At 42.0% G+C, this 20,324-nt stretch overlaps 1 protein-coding gene across 1 annotated transcript in view; it reads right to left on the reverse strand.

The window, feature by feature from the left end:
• The window catches only part of LGR5 (leucine rich repeat containing G protein-coupled receptor 5), a 126,725-nt gene extending 113,816 nt beyond the window's left edge, over positions 1-12,909 (reverse strand). The window contains exon 1 of the mRNA XM_007054800.4: positions 12,375-12,909. Within this exon, the coding sequence (XP_007054862.3) occupies positions 12,375-12,592 (218 nt within the window). The 5' untranslated portion in view covers positions 12,593-12,909. The remainder of the gene's footprint in view (positions 1-12,374) is intronic.
• Between the last annotated feature and the right edge of the window lie 7,415 nt (positions 12,910-20,324).

Below are 20,324 nucleotides of genomic sequence, written 5' to 3' on the forward strand. Positions count from 1 at the left end.
TACATATAACTCCAAGTTTACATGATTTGACACAGATTTTCTATAGACTGCCATGGAAGGCAAGACAGGTGAGCCACTAATGTATGAAGAAATGTGACTCTGATAATTCTATTGGGCTCAATACATCAGTTTATGACACTATCACAAGGGCATTTAAGTGTCATCCATAAAAACCTGCTGAATTTTTTGTTAACGCCACCAAGAAAAAGTCACCACCAAATACAAAACCAAGTCCTATCTGCCTACAGTTACCTAATTATCTGCAAAAAGAAAAGGAGTACTTGTGGCACCTTAGAGACTAACCAATTTATCTGAGCATGAGCTTTCGTGAGCTACAGCTCACTTCATCCGATGAAGTGAGCTGTAGCTCATGAAAGCTCATGCTCAGATAAATTGGTTAGTCTCTAAGGTGTCACAAGTACTCCTTTTCTTTTTGCGAATACAGACTAACACGGCTGTTACTCTGAAACCTAATTATCTGCATAGATGGCCACAAACATTTGTGGTGATACAGCACAACTGTTTTTAGGCAGAAGTCTGCATCCTGACACAAATAGCCTAAGGACAGAAGACTGATACTTGGCTGTATGTTTAAGATCTTCTCAAGAATGAATCTGACTTTTGGCTTGCCTCAGAAAACCATACACTCTGCACAGGAACAACAGACAAGTAACTTATTCCTTCTTTAATGGCACATTTTACTCTATAAAGTAGCAAAAGTACTAACTTAACTTTTTATATTGTGTTTTAAAGTTTTTCTGTCATTCAATATCCAGGGCTGTACATAGACTGTACTTATTGTTGTGAGCTTTTTTGTCTTTATTTTTTAGCAATACCAATTTTGCACACAAAGTTAGTTCCTTTAGTAGAAGCATAGAACAAAGGAAAAAAGTCTGACCTGGTGTAACTCCACTGAATTCCATGGAATTACACACAGGAATGAATCTGGCTCTAGGAAAGATAGGAATAATAGTAAGAGGCAAATATGGCTCCACTGGGAGCTCTTTAATAACCTGAAAATCAAAAAGGAATCCTACAAAAAATGGAAGTATGGAGCACAAAAGAATAGCATAAGCATGTAGGAACAAAATCAGACAGACTAAGGCGCAAAATCAGTTACACCTAGTGAGGAAAATAAAAGGCAATAAGAAGAGGTTCTTAAATGCATTAGGAACAAAAGAAAGATGAAGAAAAGTGTAGGTCCCCTACTTAGCAGGGGACAAAAGCTAATAACTGATGACATCAAGAAAGCTGAGGTGTTTAATGCCTATTTTGCTTCACTTTTTACTAAAAAGGTTAATGCCAGCCAGATACTCAGCACAGTCAATATTAACAAGAAGGGGGAAGGAATGCAAACCAAAATAGGGAAAGTACAAGTTAAAGAATATTCAGACAAGTTAGATGTATTCAAGTTGGCAGGGCCTGATGAAATTCATCCTAGGGTACTTAAGAAACAAGCTGAAGCAATCTTGGAACTGTTAGCAATTATTTTTAAGAACTCTTGGAGGATGGGTGAGGTTCCAGACGACAAGAGAAGGGCAAACATGCCATTTATCTTTAAAAGGGGGAACAAATAAGACGTAGGGAATTATAGACCAGTCAGCTTAACTTTGATTCCTGGAAAGATAAGGAACATAATCAATATGTAAGCACTCAGTGGATAATGGGGTTATAAGGAAGAGTCAGCATGGATTTGTCAAAAGGCTAACCTCATTCTGGGGTGTAGTGACAGGAGTGTTGTATGTAAGACATGGGGTGGGGGTAATTGTCCCATTCTATTCGGCACGGGTGAGGCCTCAGATGGAGTTCTGTATCCAATTCTGGGCACCACATTTTAGGAAAGATGTGGACAAACTGGATACTGTCCAGAGGAAAGCAAAAAAATTATAAAAGGTTTAGAAAATATGACTTATAAGGAAAGGTTAAAAACTCTGGGCATGTTTAGTCTTGAGAAAATAAGACTGAGGGGGGACCTGATAGGTCTTCAGATATGTTAAGGGGCTGTTAAAAAGAGGATGGTAATCAATTGTTCTCCATGTCCATTGAAGGTAGGACAAGAAGTAATGGGCTTAATCTGAGGCAAGGGAGATTTAGGTTAGATATTAGGTAAAACTTTCTAACTATAACGGTAGTTAAGCTCTGGAACTGGCTTCCAAGGGAGGTTGTGGTATCCCCATCACTGGAGGTTTTTAAGGACAGGCTAGACAAACACCTATCAGGGATCACCTAGGTTTATTTTGTCCTGCCACAGTGCAGAGGGCTGGACTTGATGACTTCTCGAGGTCCCTTTCAGCTTTACATTTCTAAGATATGATGTCTTTTTTATCCACTCCCTCTAAAGATTTACTTTAAATATTTCATCCAAACAAACTGTCATAAATATAAAGGGAAGGGTAACCACCTTTCTGTATACAGTGCTACAAAATCCCTCCTTGCCAGAGGCAACATCCTGTTACCTGTAAAGGGTTAAGAAGCTCAGCTAACCTGGCTGGCACCTGACCCAAAGGACCAATAAGGGAACAAGATACTTTCAAATCAGGGGGCGGGGGCTTTTGTTTGTGCTCTTTGTTTACGTGTTTGATCTCTCTTGGGACTGAGAGAGGCCAGACAGAAATCCATCTTCTCCAACCCATCCTAATCCAAGTCTCCAATATTGCAACTAGTACAGGTAAGCCAGGCAAGGCGGCTTAGTTTATCTTTTGTTTTATGTGAATTTTCCCTGTGTTAAGAGGGAGGTTTATTCCTGTTTTCTGTAACTTTAAGGTTTTGCCCAGAGGGGAATCCTCTGTGTTTTGAATCTGAATACCCTGTAAAGTATTTTCCATCCTGATTTTACAGAGGTGATTCTTTTACCTTTTCTTTAATTAACATTATTCTTTTAAGAACCTGATTGATTTTTCATTGTTCTTAAGAGCCAAGGGTTTGGGTCTGTACAAATTGGTGAGGATTATTATCAAGCCTTCCCCAGGAAAGGGGGTGTAGGGTTTGGGGGGATATTTTGGGGAAAGACATCTCCAAGTGGGCTCTTTCCCTGTTCTTTGTTTAAAACGCTTGGTGGTGGCAGCATACTGTTCAAGGACAAGGCAAAGTTTGTACGTTGGGGAAGTTTTTCACCTAAGCTGGTAAGAATAAACGTAGGGGGTCTTTCATGCGGGTCCCACATCTGTACCCTAGAGTTCAGAGTGGGGAAGGAACCCTGACATAAACCATGAAATTTTTCCAGTTACAAAATTTTAAACACACACTTAGTCCTCATATTAGCGTTCTCTAGCCAATTAAAAATTCTTTACTCAACTTTTGAATTCAAACAAGTTTTAATCTTGTTCTAAAAATGACTATGCCTGCCCCTGTTCTTCTTTACCAGAAATGTTTTATGTTTCTTCAAGAATTTTTTCAGTTAGGGTCCAGTTTTTCCTCTGGCTTGTGCCCAGGATGGAGGGTGCAAGTATATCCCGTGCACTGGCCAGAGAAAACAGAAATCCTTGCATTCAGGGATGCATATTACTCCAAAAAGGGCACGGATGAGGTAAGGCCATGCACCCTGAGGCGCTCACAATCCCTTCACATACTACTCTTGGGGTGATGTAGTTTTGCATTAGTCTCTATTCAGGGCTGGGCCTAAAATGATACATTTGAGCCCTGTGTATTGATCAAAATTTCCCTTTTCATAGTCCTTCCTGCCTCATTCATAAACAACCAACAGCAATACTGCAAATGTCCACTCTTCCCTCTTCCACAAAATGCAGGCCTTGTCTACACTGGGGCCTACCAGCCAGCAAGGGAGCCATACTGATGTTACTGTTGAGGCTACACCAACATAACTGTATGCCAACACCACCCACTGAAGACACACAGAAATAATGGCATAAAAAACTATAATTTGCATCACTGCTTACCCTAAGAATCTGAAGCCAGGGTAAGCTACACCACTGCAAGCCAGTTTACTCCAGTGCAGCACCATATAGTCCTGCTTCCAAGACACATGTCTTTTCTCTCCCCATAACACACTTTTGATTTCTCTGTTGACCTTTGTGTAACCACATATGCTTATTCTAGGTGAAATTCAGAGTAATTGGGCGGCATGTGGGGAACTCTCCAGGTGTCGGAATTCACAAGTTTCTTGGTTTAATGCTGGAACTGAGGCCACATCCTTCAGTACCCCCTACAAAGGCATTTCCAGCCACTGGATCTGCACCCCTCCATTGGTCTGCTCCCAAATCCTCCTTCTGCTGCAACTGTTTCAGAGCCCGTGCAATAGGTGCCTCCATGATGTACAAGGGGTGTGGTGTCACAACCAGGACGAAGGTGGTCAGACTAGTGGTTGGAGCAGGAATTGGGAGTCAGCCGAGACTAAGGCAGGTCAGAGGGTGAACCAAGAGTCAGGTGTCAATCAGGTTACTAGGAGATGAGGGTTGTGCACCAGGTTACAGAGAGCAATTGAATAGCAAAGTCAAGGATAAACCACGGTCAGAAGCCAGAGTCTAGGATCTCTCACAAGTAGGATCTGAAGCAGAGGAAGGCAGGCCAGGTTATTGCTCAGACAGCTCTCCTTCATGGCTTCCTAGTTTAAGTACTGGTATTGGCCAATCATCAGGTTGTCAGGTTCTGCCACTCAGGTCCTGCTGGGTGGTACTTCTGGCCTATCTCCATGCCCCTCCCACTTCCGAAATGCACCCTGCGCCAGGGACTGCAGGGAGGGAGGTGTAAGAGCTAGCTATGCTGATTCTAAATCCACTGGCTACTTGAGGGTGGTTTCAAACTCCTTTGCAGTGCCTGAACAGCACAAAGGGAGCAGAGACAGGTGGTGCCGCAGACTGCTCCAATACTCATTAAGGGATTAAATAGTAGGGGCCAAAGTTTAGACCCTGATTCCTCCATAATGCGGAACCATCAGGAGTTTCATGGCCCACTTGCTTGCAGAAGTTATACAAATCCTGATGCAGAAGGTTCCCTTCTGAGGTGGCTTTATAATGGATGTAAGTGGAAGCCAGGCCCTAGGGGTGACATTCAGAGGTGCTACACATGCTCAGTGTTCCCTTACTACTTTCTCCTCCAGTCCAGTGCCAGTGTTCCTCTCTGCCAATTAGCCAAGGGGGATTTCAGAGCGGTCATGCAGGCCAAGAAAGGATCTCTTGGTTAACAGCAGAACTAAGAGTGGTCCTCCCAGGCAAACATGGCAGGAGGGTGAGAGAGAGAGCAGGGTGGTGGGGGAAAGCAATTGGGAGATTTGGAGGCAATTATACCCACCCTCTGATAGAGGGTTTGCCAGCCATTTGTTACTCAGAGTTGCAATTTAAGAGCAGTGAGACTACTAGCTTTCAGTATGACCCTTTTATTTTCAAGTGGTGTGCAGCCAGGAGATTGAAAATTTTCTTTACAATATGGAACACAGTGCTCTGATATTTGCCTTTGTCACCTCACAATTAGATTACCATAACATACTATATCTGGGGCTTCTTCTTAAATTCATTTGGAAGCTGATGCAGAAGGTGCCAAATCACTTCTTAAATGAGTATCTAACTGTGTGCATATTATACCAATACTCTGTGATCTGTATTGGCTGCCTGTTCATCTCTGGGTGGAGTTCCAGGTGTCAGTTTTGACCTACAAAGCTCTAGCTGGCGTAGGACCTGACTGCTTGAGAGATTGCCCCTCTCTCTGTGCCAGACGGTCACTGCTGCAATCAGTGGATGTGCTCAAGCTGAAGCTTTCTTAATATAAAAGGAAAGGGGATTGTGGCAGGGCATTTTCCATGAGAGCCCCATTGCTTTGGAAATCGTTCCTTGCTCTCTGGTCCAAAATAGTCCAGGTTTGTTGCCCTTCTTTTTATTGGGCTTTTGAGAAGGGAGATGTTGCTTGAGAGTGGTATTTAAGGAAGTGGGGTATTTTTCCTTATTTTTTTCCTTTGCTGGGAGCTCTAATTAGATACTGTCACATATGTGGAAGTTGCTGCTGGTTTTGTCTTTCTTTGGTTGAGTTTAAAAATAATTGTCAAGGAAAAACAGAGACTAGGATAGGTGTCTTTTGTCTGTGGTTATCATCCTGATTCATAAATAAATAATGTTAGGCCCCTTTGACAAAGGGTGCATTTATTTCAGTTCTAAACCCTACAGGCCTTATCCTCCTACTGCCTGCCTAGTGGAACTGCACAGAGGTTACTCCTGCCTTGTACGTAAACTGTACAGAATATTTAATGTTAATCCTCTAAGAGGGGATAAGAATGTTTTGAAGATGTCCCTTCATTTTGAAGGAGCTAGAGTATTTCTTCTATAGTTGAAGGCTATGATTAATCAATTTGATATGCCTAAAACATTGCACCAAATTCTGCTCTCAGTTACATTAGTCAGAGCCAAAGGAGCAACTTCATATTTGCAGTAATGTAACTGAGAAGAATCTGACCCACTGGAAGGAAACAAACAACCTTAAATTGTATGTAAATGATCTGTAAAGAATTCAGAAAGCAGTGCATGTGAATGAAGAATTCTTTTTGGCGAATAGACAAGTAAAAAAGAAAGCATTTTGGCTGCAAAACTGGGTAGCGGTTTTAAGCATTTGAAAGACAAATGACATTAGAGAAAAGACTGGGTTAACAAGGGAACACTTGAAGACAGTCTAATCTTAGCTGGCATGCTGACTAAGAAGGTCAGCCCAGTGCACGCGTTCTCAGCTGGAGTCGGGCTCCCTCTGCCAGCCCAATTGTCCTCTGCACTTCAGATACCAAACCAAACTGAAGGTGCCTTCACCCTGCCAGCTCCTTATATTCTAGCAGCTTAAAGAGAGTTTCCTTTTTCCTGTCAACTTATGTATAATTTCCTTATGCTACAAAGAAGGGAGGTTGTGTGTGTGAGTGCCTTTTTTTTTCCTCTCAGAGTAGCACAAGGCTCTTTAGAAAGCAGTGTAAAGACTCATTCTTTAGTACTGTGGTCCCAGCCAGTAAGAGTGAGTCACTTTTTAAAAGAAGCTTTAATTTGTATTTTATTGATTTTCATACTCATCCTTCTGTAAACATGAAGAATGCAATTATGATCTACCTGTTTATATTTTAATACTAAAAAAATTCCTATTAAGAAATATAAAACATTTGTGATTTAAAATACACTGTGAAAAATTCCAGTTTGTACACACTTCTAGTTTATATATATGTACATATAAATGTCATGAGCAAAATTTACATAGGGGAAAAGAATTTGAACAATTTTCTTTTCAGAGTAGGTATTTAGGGCTAGATTCTAATCCTGATTTCACTGCTGTAAATCCAGAGTAACTCTAGAATCTGGTCCTCAGTCTATTGAAACAGTGAAATTACATTAGCCACCTTTCTGGGCCAACTTTCCAATTGTCAGTTTAAATCATAAAGTAGCCATTTATTTTATTTCAGTTTGAGGACAGCAAGAATTGTTTAGCATGTTTGAAATCTGTAAACAAGTATTTCCTGAAGATAAGCAGGTATTTTACTAGCCGCACCACACCTGCACATTGTCAATTGATCTGGAGGTTGCAAGAAGACTTATAAAGGCTTGCTCTTGCCTGAGACGCTAGTCTGCTATTTGATCTCCTTGATATCCTGGAAGTGATTTCAGTTTATCTCAGACCATGAGGCACACAGGACTGAGTTTGTATCATAGGGTGGGGAAAAAAGATAAACAGAAAAATGTGTAAGCTTATTCAAGGATCATAGTGGGAGGAAGGGGTTTTACGTTTTGTGTATTCTTTTAATAAATATTACCATAGCCCTTTTCTTGTAAATGTCTCAGCAGTTCAGTTTGTTTCTGGGAACATAATTCTACTACTTTTTAAAGATTTCAGTATTTTTAAACTTCAAAATATTCCAAATTCAGTCCTTGGAAATTTTCCATGTGCTTAATAGCACATATTGAATATATTGTTGTGGGAAATGAAAGAAGGATATCAGAATTTGTTTAAATGAGAATGTTGTAACCACTGAAAAGATTTTTTGATCTGTTTTGCATCTATTTTACCAGCACAAATAAATTTTTTCTTAATTTCAAAACTAGTTTACCTTAATGTCAGACGGCACTTCTGTGAAACACTAGGCAAATCAAACTTCTAATTGACATATGCCTAGACAAATTTATAATTTACTCAGAGTTAAATCTTAATTTGATGCAAATAAAACTTAATAAATGAATTTATGAAGCAAATCATAAAGGAACAAAAACAAATTATCATACTATCTGTATCTAAAATACAACATTATGAAAACAGTAAAAGGCCTGTGCCTGCATTTCTCTTGCACTCACACCTCCCCACTGAATTAACTGACAGTTTAGGTGTGCAAGAAATGCAGGATTTGTGCTCCTTGGGTAGAATTGCCATTTGTAATAATTTTACCTTTCCCGCTGTGGAGATAGATTACCAAGAACATGTAACTTCTTATAGTTATAATTTAAAATTGTATCACATAAGTTTAAAAAGCAGTTCTTCAAAGTTTAAGAATTGGTTTATTAACACGCTAACTGAAGTTGGCCAGATCTTATTTTTTAGATTATCAGTTATTTTGGCGATGATGGGTGGTTGCATGATTAAAACATAGAATTGGGAATCGGGAGTTCTGGCTTCAGTTCTTGGCTCTTTCACAAAGTTTCATCGTGACGTTGGGCAAACCACTTTCTGCCTTAGCTTTCCTTTTCATTGCAAAAATTTGGGATAATACTTCACTAGCTCACAGTAATGGTATGAGGCTTAATGGGAGTTCCATGTGTGAAGGACTTACAGATCCTGGCTCTTAGTGTTCGCTGTAGTACAGTATACTACAGTGTTCGCTGTAGTGTGTTTGCTTTAATGTTCACTGTAGTACATTGGTAAGAAAGTGACATATTCTTAACTTGCAACTGAAGTCCCTATGCTGCCCTCTATCAACACATGGAATTCACATTAACATCAATAGGAATTGTGTACATGCATTTAGCAGATTATGTAGGTTTAAGTATGAAAAATATAAGTTGAACTTAAAAAAATCAAATAGCATGTGATATCAAGTATACAACTTTGAACAACATCAAAAAGATTCTTTTTATAAGGGAGAGGAGAATTGCTATGTAAGTGGGAAATGCTGAATTCTGTAGCTGGGTCCTTCTGTAGACTTCATTAGCTATACAGCAATAGCACCATAGCACAGTGTGCATGGATTTCAGTCACTACAACAAACTCATCTCCTGTATCTCAAAATACAAAGTTCAGGATACCTGAACAAACTCTTTCTGTCCATTTTTAATTTCCATTTTCCAATTTCTGATTCTCATCAGGAAGTCACTATCTTTTTCTTCATCAGGCAAACTATTCAGATAAGATAAGGGGGTGGAAATATGACAAAATAAAAACTTACAGTGGATAGTACTCCTGATTATGTCTATTACCAGGTCAAATATGTATAGGAAAGGGTCTAATAATAACACAGGTTTCATAGGAGGGGAGTTAGTGTAAGGGTTTGGACTCAAGCAATCAGCCTCTTTTGGGGGAAGAATTATTGTAATTAGTGAGAGTAAACATCTCTGTTTTTCAGCAAAAGAACTACGAAACATAAAATCTGGCTGGCAACTATCAAATGAAAAACACTTTTGTAGCAAATATGCATGTTTTAAAATTTGTCATTGCTTATCCACCTAAAGAAAATGAGACATGACAGTTCTTTGTTTACACAGGGCCGGAGTTACTCCACTGCATAATTAAGCAATGTTTTATCAATCAAATGATGATAGTCCTGAACAAATGGTAAGGACTAGTGTCACACTATTTAAACAGTCTCATTAATGACTTTCTACAGGACTACTGGAATAATGCATATAGATTGTCTTGGTCCTTTAAAATTCCTCCTTTCCTGCACGGTATTTTCTACCCTTCAGGACGTATTCCATTAAATAACAGTGAATTAATGAAAAAACCCTAAGAGACCCTTCCTGCAAGACACGAGGAATTTTAGAGGGGTAGCACCATTCTTCGAGAAACAGATCAGTAGAAGGTTTCAGAGTAACAGCCATGTTAGTCTGTATTCGCAAAAAGAAAAGGAGTACTTGTGGCACCTTAGAGACTAACCAATTTATATGAGCATAAGCTTTCGTGAGCTACAGCTCACTTCATCGGATGCATACTGTGGAAAGTGTAGAAGATCTTTTTATACACACAAAGCATGAGAAGGATTTTTTTTTTTTTTTAAACAGCAGCAGTCCACAGTACCAGCATTAACATCATCATGCTCAGCTATGCTTTCCTTTTTCACAAATTAGTTAAGAAACAGGCCCTCAAGAAATGGGACACTTCCCAGTTTTAGCATTTATCCCATCAAGCTCAGTATTTTATTTCTGTCTTTACTACATTCAGAATAGTTACTCCAATTATGACTCTTCAAAGCACACAGTAAGCATCAAAAGCTGTTTCTCTCTTATACTTCGAGCCCCAGCCTGCTCCTTTTGAAGTCAATGGCAAAATTCCATTTGGCTTCAAGACTATACCCTTATTCAATATTGTATTGTGTATATGAAAAGTTCTGTTTTATTATAGAGTATAAACTGTCATTCATTAACAACTATCCTTGCTTCTTAAAATATGGCAATTCACTCTGAAAAGTCTAAATTTACTCTAAGTAGTATAATAAACTAAAATGAAAGGGTCATAATAAGTAATGATCTTAATAAATAAGAATCTTAATATGAGGCAACTTAACTGATGTAGTGAACAACACTCTAGTAGGCTAACAAGCCTCAGCTGGTAGAAAATAGTAATGTTCACATTTTTAAATTATTTCAATGTCAGAGCAATTTTAAAAACTTGTGTATTCCTGTCAAGTTAAATTTTGGAAACACAATAATTAAACAAAATCTGTTTTACCATTACTTGAGACTACATCACCAAATTTAAATTATAGCCAGAGCTCTGCACAACATACATTAAATATGCATATGCATATTCTTCTTTCCAAACAAACCATTTTGTTTCTTTTATAAAAGCTTTATTTTCACTCAATTTAGCTCCCTCTCAATATATGTTTATTATTCACACAGCATCTCTTACATTGTTTGTGTTACCAAGTTTCATGCCCATAGGTGAAGGGGAAAATTAATTCAGAATGGTTCCTCCCCCCCACCACCACTTGAAGTTTGGATTGGTAATCCCATCAAAGCATCTTTATGGTAACAAGTATGTCAACAGGAATAAAAAAAGTATGAATAAACACATTCAGCATCAGATATACTGTATCCAGATGCAGAGAACTTGGACTCCTCTGTAAAAGTACATACTCAGAAATGAAGACAATTTATAGTCAGTAAAATTAGTGCCTTGTACTAATCGATTCAAAACACAAAAATCAAGACAAGCAAATCAGTGACCAAACATAAATAAATAAAAATAAAATCACGGTTTTTTCGTTCAAAATTTTCCCCTTGTACCCACTCCTATCCTCAAGCCCAACACAACTCAACGCATACAACAGCAAGTGTACAGTCTTTGATTTATCTGCAAGCAGTTAAATAGAGACTCGGTTGAAATGTTCAAATCACGCGAGTATCTCTTGTCATAAAGACCAGGGCTACAGGGTCTGACATAAAGTAATAATTATCTGACATATGAACAGCTCTTGTACTTCCAACCACCTGTTTCAGCACAGGGCTAGCTGGATCAGGAACACGTTTAAACTACTGTTTCCTCCGCATGTTCTGGGTGACGGATTTACTTGTTCTGAATGACAGAAAACAGCAGCGCTGTATTTGAATGTTAGCGCTGCATTTTACCCGCTCTCGCTGCTTTATTTTATTACCTTTCAAAACCCTCGACAGATCAGTTAAAGATTAAATCGGCAGCACTTCAAAGCCTTGTCCCGGGAAGGCAAAGGTAAAGATAACGTCCGTGTAGCTCTAATCCAGGTTTTGCTGTTGCCTCACTTTTAATTACCCAATATATGGCACATCATATAGCAATCCTGTAAGTAAATCAGCCCGTCTGGTTTGGGTAACGCTAGGGCAGACCGACGTCTCTGAACGCTTTACAACCAATTTCTTGATTAAAAGGCGATTAGGAGCGAACTGAAGTGGTGGCTGTGGAAACGGATTCCAACTATTCAGCCCTTGAGCAAGACAGGGATCGGGAGCATCGCCTATGGAGGCGGCTGTCCCCAGGCTCGGGTTAGCGCAGAGAGGGCAGGCACAGCTGGGCTCTCACAGCGCTCTCCTGAGGGAGCCGCTGGAGCGGAGCCGCTCTCCGCCGCCTCCCCAGGTGCACCATCGGCCTCCGCCAGGCTGAGCGCCCACCTCGCAGGCAACTCCCCGGCGGTGCCTCGCTCCCCACCCTTGCAGCCAGGGGCCGAGCACCAGCTGCCGGTCCCCACCCCCCGCGGCCCCATAGCGGGGGCGGCCACTTACAGGTAGGAGGTGAAGAGGCTGAGGTTGGTGGGCACCGCTGTGAGCCCCCGGTCGGAGCAGTCCGCCCTGAGGAGCATCCCGTCCTGCTCACACTGGCACAGGGCCGGGCAGCCCCTCTGCCGCCTCCCGGCGGGGCTCGCCAACCCCCCGCCGCTAGCCCCAGGTAGCCCGAGCAAGCAGAGCAGGAGCAGCGCGCTGGGCGGGCAGGAGGTGTCCATGGTGCCAGCGGCCGGTGGCGCTGGTAGCCGCTGGGCTCTGCACCGCTGTCCTGTAGGGCGCTGTTTTCACCCCGCGGCTCAACCGGAGCCTGGGAAAGAAGCTGCCGCAGCCCCAGCTGCTGCTGCTGCAAGGAAGCCGCCTGCCCTGGCGCGGGGAGCTGCTGCTGCTGCTGCTGCTCTTGCAGCCGGAGCCTGGCCTGGAGCGCGAGCTGCTGGAGCCCGAGCTGCCGCCGGCGCGCTGCGCTCTGGAGCAGCATCTCAGTTTACACGCTGTTTTAAAGAGCCGCAGCCTGCCCCGCGCGCCCACTGACGCCGCCCAAGCTTTGCCCGCGGCCGCGCTCCTGGGTCCTGCCAGCGCCTCTGGGAGTTGCAGGAGGGGGAGGGGGGCGTTCTTGGCCTCTACCTGCCGCGCGTGCTGCCTGTGGAGCGCGGCAGGCGGTGCACAGAGCAGGGCCAGTCCTGGGGAGCGGCGGTGGCGGGCTGGGCCTTGGAGCGCCAAGGCGTGCGGGGCAGCCCCTGCCGGCTCAGCCCAAAGGCGAGAAAAAGGAGTAGGGCAGGGAGCTGCTTGCAAACCAGGCAGTGGCGCCAGGTTCCTCCTGGGTGCCACGTGCCGCCTGTGCGGCGAGCTCCCCCAGCCTCAGCTGGGAGGCACTGGCTGAGAGGAAAGCGGTAGTATTGGGAGACCATGTTCCCGAAGTGACTAAGCCTTTTTGGCTCCTTTGAGTTTTTGCCCTTAGGTCTTATCCAGTATTTAGATGAGATCACACAAGGGAGGCTTTTTGGGAAGTTTAATTTCACATGTAGTTGGCCTTGCAGTAAAAAGCACATTTTGAGGACAAAAAGAAAAGGAGTACTTGTAGCACCTTAGGGTAAACTGAATGCATCCGATGAAGTGAGCTATAGCTCACGAAAGCTTATGCTCAAATAAATTTGTTAGTCTCTAAGGTGCCACAAGTACTCCTTTTTGCGAATACAGATTAACACGGCTGCTACTCTGAAACCTGTCGTTTTGAGGACAGTTTGACTGGCCTCTGAAATGATTTCAAGTCAAATGACACCACCTGGCTCCAGCTTCTGACAGCACATGGGACCCTCCTCCTCAGAAGTCAGACAATCCCACAAAATTGGGGACAAGCCGCCTGTATGTGTTGTTTTTATTATTTATTGACATACCTCGGCTTCATGGGTTAGCACTGCAGAGATAAGTAATTTTCAAACGTAAAAATGATATAGGGTCTGGGCTGTGTAGAAATGTGGCACATATTGGGCTTGAAATGAAAGACATTCCTCATTCTGGGGGACAGTTTAGTGGCATGTCTGACCTGATCAGACCAGCTGAAGTAACTCTATACTTACAGACAGAACAGGCAGTTGTCTAGGGCACTTTAGTATCTGATTAATTTGAGTGGCTACAGGCTTTGAGGGGTGTCCATTTACCAGTTGTCATAGGACAGGAAAGCTTGTTGCACCAGTCTGTAAACTAGCATCACCTTTACTCCAGTAAAATGCAACACTAAAGCTCATTCTTTGCAAGAGTAGAAAATTCCTGTAACATTTGCTGCTTTCACATTTTGAAAAACAAGATATGCATAATGATTTTGTACTGATCACACAGCTATACAGTATTTATTTTATTTATTTAGGGTTAGAGCAATATAAAAAGTGATCATCCTTTTAAAATACATTTCAAAAGCTGAAAGCTAAATTAGGGGCAAACTTCTATTGTCTTTCTATGAGAGCTGGGTGCGTAACTCCCATGCGCGCCTTTAGAAATCTCTCCCTAAGTTAATAAGGGTTGGATTTGCAGCGGGTGTAAATTGGTGTAGTTCCATTGACTTCAGTGAGGTGGTGCCAATTTATACCAGCTGTGAATCTGTTCCTAAATTTCTGTTCATCTTAATAGCTCTGTAGGGGTGAGACTTTTATTTCTCAAACTCAATTAGACATGAGTTTAGGTAGTAAATGTGTCCTTATGGTACATTAAGCCATATCTATTGGCATAAAGCAAGTCAAAATTACATTTTCAGTTTTATGGGGCCAATCCTAAATTTTGATTGATGGTCAGGGATTCCTGTCATGAACAAGGAGAACCTTGCCCATGGTAGCAATCCCCAGCCTTTTTCTGCACCTTAGATGGAACAAAAGATGGATTTTGGCTGTGGGAGGCATACAGGCAACCTTGTAAGACAGAATATGCATCAGATCCCTCATGTATCAAAATGCATTTTGCACCAGTCACGAGCCCCAGATTTGTGTCTGGTTACCAGTTTACTAATCCAAGCCCCACTCCTGTTCCCACTGAAGTCAGTAGCAAAACTGCATTTACTACAATGGGAGTAGGATTGTGCTGTTTGTGACTAACTGGTAGATCAGACTACCTGGGTATTGGAGAGCATTCATGAAAGGGTTATGGCCCTGATGAATCCAGAGGATAGTCCAAAATAATGGCCTAATGAGAAGTCCAGGAAGATAGCATATAAATGGATATATCTAGTTTGTAATTCTTGTTCCCCACTGCACCATCATTTGATGTAATATGAGATGCATTGGTAGCCTTACGCTGGAGCAGAAATGCTTTATTTAAAATAAATAAAAATAGCTCCTATTTTCCTGTCATGTAAATCCATGTCCAACAGAGCACTGAGAGACTCTCCTTTGCAAACACCCTTTCATGTGCTCATGATAACAATGTCTGGAAGTACAAGGGACATGTAAGGCATGAATGGATGGGGAGAAAAACTGTGCAGGATACAGTGTTTACTCTGTGCAACCACTGAGACACCTTGGCACCTGCCTCAGAGAGCAGTTTCCCTATTTGACCGCTTTGAGTGCTGCTTACCGCTGTGCAGGATAAATACCTTTGTTTCTGAATTACATGATTTCAGAGTAATTCCTCACTGAATACCATTGAATAGGTTCATGATTGTGGGCTTGTTAAATGACAGATATCTGAATACTTTACTTTCATCTATGTCAAAATGGCAATTTCAAAAACATGCATTGCATGCCACTAGAATGTTTAATATACTTTGCCAAAAGATGCCAGAATAACTTTAGTTAATAAGTAAATATTTTTTCATAAGTACAGTGAAATCATATTTACACAACTTGGTGGGCTATTATAGACATATATAATTTGTTCTAAAAGGTAGAGTCCATTGTTTACCCTGCTCATTTCATGTTGAGGATATAATCAGTAGTATGCTGGATATCTACTTCCTTCAGATAAACATAGTTTAATTAATTAGGAGGGGCAGAGAAAGGTTTAACTATATATTTAATTTAGGTATTATTTATTTTGCATGAATACTTTTGTTCAGCTAATACATGACTTTGAAATATTAAAAAATAAAACATACCTTTATTTAATTATACCTAATATAAACATTAACTTTTAAAAGAAGACTGTTTTAAAAAACTCATTAAAAGCAGGATGTGGTGGGACGGGGCACTCTGTATGACTAAATTTAAGTCAGACCATTACAGTTATTTTGTTTTAGTATTTCTTATATGTAAAGGCCCCTTGTTTCCCCATAAGAAAGAAAGAAAAACAAAATTTGTCATTTGAGATAATGCATGAGTAGGGCTCTACCAAATTCATGGCCATGAAAAACGCATCACAGACCATGAAATCTGGTCTTTTTTGTGCTTTTCCCCCCATACTATACAGATTTCACAGAGGAGACTAGCATTTCTTAAATTGGGGGTCTTGATCCAAAAGAGAGTTGCAGGGGAGTTGCAAGGTTACTTCTGCGCTCCCTTTAGAGCTGGGCGGCTGGAGAGCGGTGGCTGTTGGCTGGGTGCTCAGCTCTGAAGGCAGTGCCCTGCCAGAAGCAGCACAGATGTAAGGGTGGCAATACCATACCATACCACTCTTACGTCTGCGCTGCTGCCTTCAGAGCTGTGCAGCTGGAAACTGGCAGCTGCTGACTGAGGGCCCAGCTCTGCAGGCAGCAGCTCTGCCTTCAGAGCTGGGCTCCCAGCCATCAGCTGCTGCTCTCCAGCTGCCCAACTCTGAAGGCAGCGTTGCTGCCAGCAGCAGCATAGAAATAACCATGAGACCCTCTCCTCCCCTGCTCCTTTTTGTGTCAGGACTCCTACAATTACAACACTGTGAAATTTCAGATTTAAGTAGCTGAAATCATGAAAATTATGATTTTTAAAACCCCATGACCATGAAATTGACCAAAATTAATTTGGTAGGGCCCTATGCATGAGTTGCTGTTATTGGTCCAAAAGGATATAAGTGGTACGCTCACAGTTCCTCAGAGGAGCGTACAATTTCTTTGGGAATGATCCTTCAGAGCAAATATGTTTCTAACATCTAAGCATATTCTACTGTCACTACAATCCTGGCCCCATTGTTATCAATGGCAAAGTTCCTGTTGACTCCAGTGGAGCCAGAAACGGACCCTTGTTTCATAGCTGATAAACACAGCTGATAATTGTTTAAGCTGCACTATCTGTAAGATATTTTACTACACTGGGGAGTCTTTAATGTGATCTGCAAGTATAAAAGACTTTCAGCTCATTTAAAAATGATACATAAAATAATGTACCTGTATTTATGGTTTATTGGTACAGTACACCATGTTGATGGAATTTTGTGTATTTACAGTATTAAATGCAATATTATATACATGTTATCAGTGCACACACAAAAATATAACAATTCTTAATTTATAAATTTAAGTAATTTATTAAATCTGGATATTTCAGACATATCATGGATTAACAGCCTGCAAAATTAGAGGCTTACACAGAAGCTGCTTTTTAAAATACAGGAGTATAAAAGAACATTGGGGAGCACCAAACTTCTAATATTATTTCTCTTCTACAGCTTAGAATGATTGAAAAGATTTTTAAAATTGTGGCTAAAAACATCTCCCAGGATGAGAATATAAATTTCAGCCGTATAAAATTCTAACACCACCATCTCATAACAGTTGCCACAGCCAAAATAGGGTTTAAAACAGAAGTGTCAACAGAGTACAGCAGCCACTGCTTAAATATTAAAGAATTTTCAATTCAGTGACAAACTAAAAAAATATGATAGCAAAGGAGGAGGTAGAATTTCAGATGCTGGGTATGCAGTAGCTTTGCCAACCCTCCAGGATTGTCCTGGAGTCTCCAGGAATTAAAGATTAATCTTTAATTAAAGAATATGTCATGCGATGAAATCTCCAGGAATTCATCCACCAGAACTGGCGACCCTAGTATACAGTTTAACTATATAAAGAGAAAACTTCACTTCTTCCCTCCTCGTCCAGACATGTTGAGCACCCAGAATACAACAAAACTGTGTGGTTAAACTGCAGGGGGCCTGCATCCTTTGCCCACTGTGGAGCTGAGCTCTGCATGATTCTTCCAAGTCATCACATGGTTTAATCAGAGAGAGGATTCAATGAGGCTGTGCAGTTCCATTAATACTTGGACTGCCTAGCGGCTGCAGAGCACTACTGCTACAGTCCTGTGACCTCAGGAGGAAGATTTCTTTCCCTCTGATCCCTGCAGAACATCTCTCACCTGCCAGAGCTCTCTGAGATGGCCTCAGCAACAGTATTTGCCTTTTATTTTTATCTTGATTTAGGAGTTTTGTCTATACCTGAGAAAGTCAAATATGTATTACACAAATCTCTCTCTCTCCACTCACTGGCTGTATATAGTATCTTTCATCCCAGGATCTCAAACCACTGTACAAACATCAATTTATTTAGCTACACAACACACCTATGACCTAGGTAAGTAACAGATTACATGTAAACCCTGGTGCCTGAAGTCTGAGAGAGAAGAGAGCTCAGTGCTGTCTGCTGTTGGTGAAATGGGAGAGGAGCAGCCCAGAGCCGCTTAAGAACTGCACATGAGTGGAGTTCCACTAGCGAGGAAGCTCTCTACTGGCATCTGTTGGGGAGCAAGGAGAGTTAACCAAATGGGCCAGGACGTATTTACATTTTAGTTACATGATGGCTTGGGGCATTTGGGTTAAAGTATAATTAAATGTTGAGTTTGGGGTCCATAAAGTGCAATTGACCTCGCTGAAGGATACAAGGACAAGACATCAACATTGAATGTGTTTGGGGTCCCCTTGACTGAGACTGCTATCAGTTGGGTAAAGGAGCTTGGATCAAGCTAGAAAAGGGAAAGAGATGGGGGAAAAAACTCTTCTGTTTATTGCAGACAATGTGTTTTTCGGGGGGGGGGGTGTTTGTGTGTGTGTGTGTGTGTGTGTGTGTGGTTCTAGATACTACTGATCTCTTTCCAAAACTGAGCTGAGATTGCTGAACAGGGGGCAGTACAGAGTGATGGCAGATGGTACAGAAAAGCAGCAGCTTCAAGGTGATGGATGGCACAGAGTGGGGGCTGTAACAGCTGCAGCTTCTATACAATTACGGATGGGGTGACCAGATGTCCTGATTTTATAGGAACAGTCCTGATTTTTGGGTCTTTTTCTTATATAGGCTCCTATTACCCCCCCCCCCCACACACACACACACTCCCTGTCCCGATTTTTCACATTTGTTGTCTGGTCACCCTAATTACGGATGGCACAGTGGTGGTGGCACCTTGAAGATGGTGGACAGCACAGAGTGGTAGCAGATCAAGGCAGCTTGAGCTGAAGCCATGGAGAGAGTGGCAGCCTAACCAAGGCATTCTGGTACAGGCCTGCTTACCCAGCAATTAAAGCTGAAATCACTCTAGCTAGGTTAGGTAGGAGAGTCCCCAAAGCAGCGCAGGTGGCACCAACCTGCTAGAATCCTTGGACCTTTCCAGCCCAGGACAGCTATCCATGAGTGGGGAACTGGGGAGGAGGGAAGTGGCCAGAATACATTAGCCACTCACAACAGCCAAAGGAGGACTGAGGTTGGGACTACTGTTGGGACACTGTGGGGGAAGAGAGTCAGACATCATAGATTTTGTTAATTGCTGGTCTTTCCAAATTCATGCTGTTGTCTTCTTCCCCTCTTCCCTCTAGTAAAGTTTTCTTTGTTGTAACCCCTGGACTCAGTGTTTGTGAGTGGGGAAGAATTGCCCAGCAGGGGTGCCCAGCATCCCAGGTTTCTGGGTGGGGTTTGGGCCGGTGTTATTTATATCTTTAAGGAAACCCTTAGAAAATTGAGCCTGGTTGTTTTGCTGCCATCAACACCTGGCAGAAGGGTTACACACATATACATAAATGTAAGTTCAGAAACATTATGTGATCCAGGTCCAAATCTTCAAAGTTATTTAGGCACCTAACTCCCATTGAAACTGTATACTGTTTAAGTAGCTATCCACTTTTCTCATATATTATTTTTTATATTAATTCCTTTAGTCCTGGTTCACCATCTGTGATAGGGTATTCTGTCCCTTTAAGGGTAGTGAGGTCTAGGGATCAGCCCATGCATCTGGCATGGCCCTTTAAGATTCTGGGAGGTCTGGTGAGTGCAAGAATCTAGGAAATAGAAGATATTGGAAGAGAGGAAGCCATCCCAGGGAATAAGTGTGTGTGGGGGGAGGAAACTGTTACTGTTTCTTTAAGGGCATGGGACTAGGAGCCTGGCAGAGTGGGCAGGGCAAAGTTCCTTTCTCTCCCAGCCAGTTGGGTTTGGGAAATGGACCAGCATAAATACTGCCTCCTCCCTCATAGCAGGGGGTTTACTTGCTTTGCCTTCCAAGGTAAAGGCTGGTGGAAGTGAGGGGGGAAGGCCTAGCTCGAGGACAAGCTGGCTGAGGCTCTGCAGCTGGCCTGAAT

Source organism: Chelonia mydas, chromosome 1 (assembly GCF_015237465.2).
Source record: "Chelonia mydas isolate rCheMyd1 chromosome 1, rCheMyd1.pri.v2, whole genome shotgun sequence".
In the NCBI taxonomy this organism is placed as follows: domain Eukaryota; kingdom Metazoa; phylum Chordata; order Testudines; family Cheloniidae; genus Chelonia; species Chelonia mydas.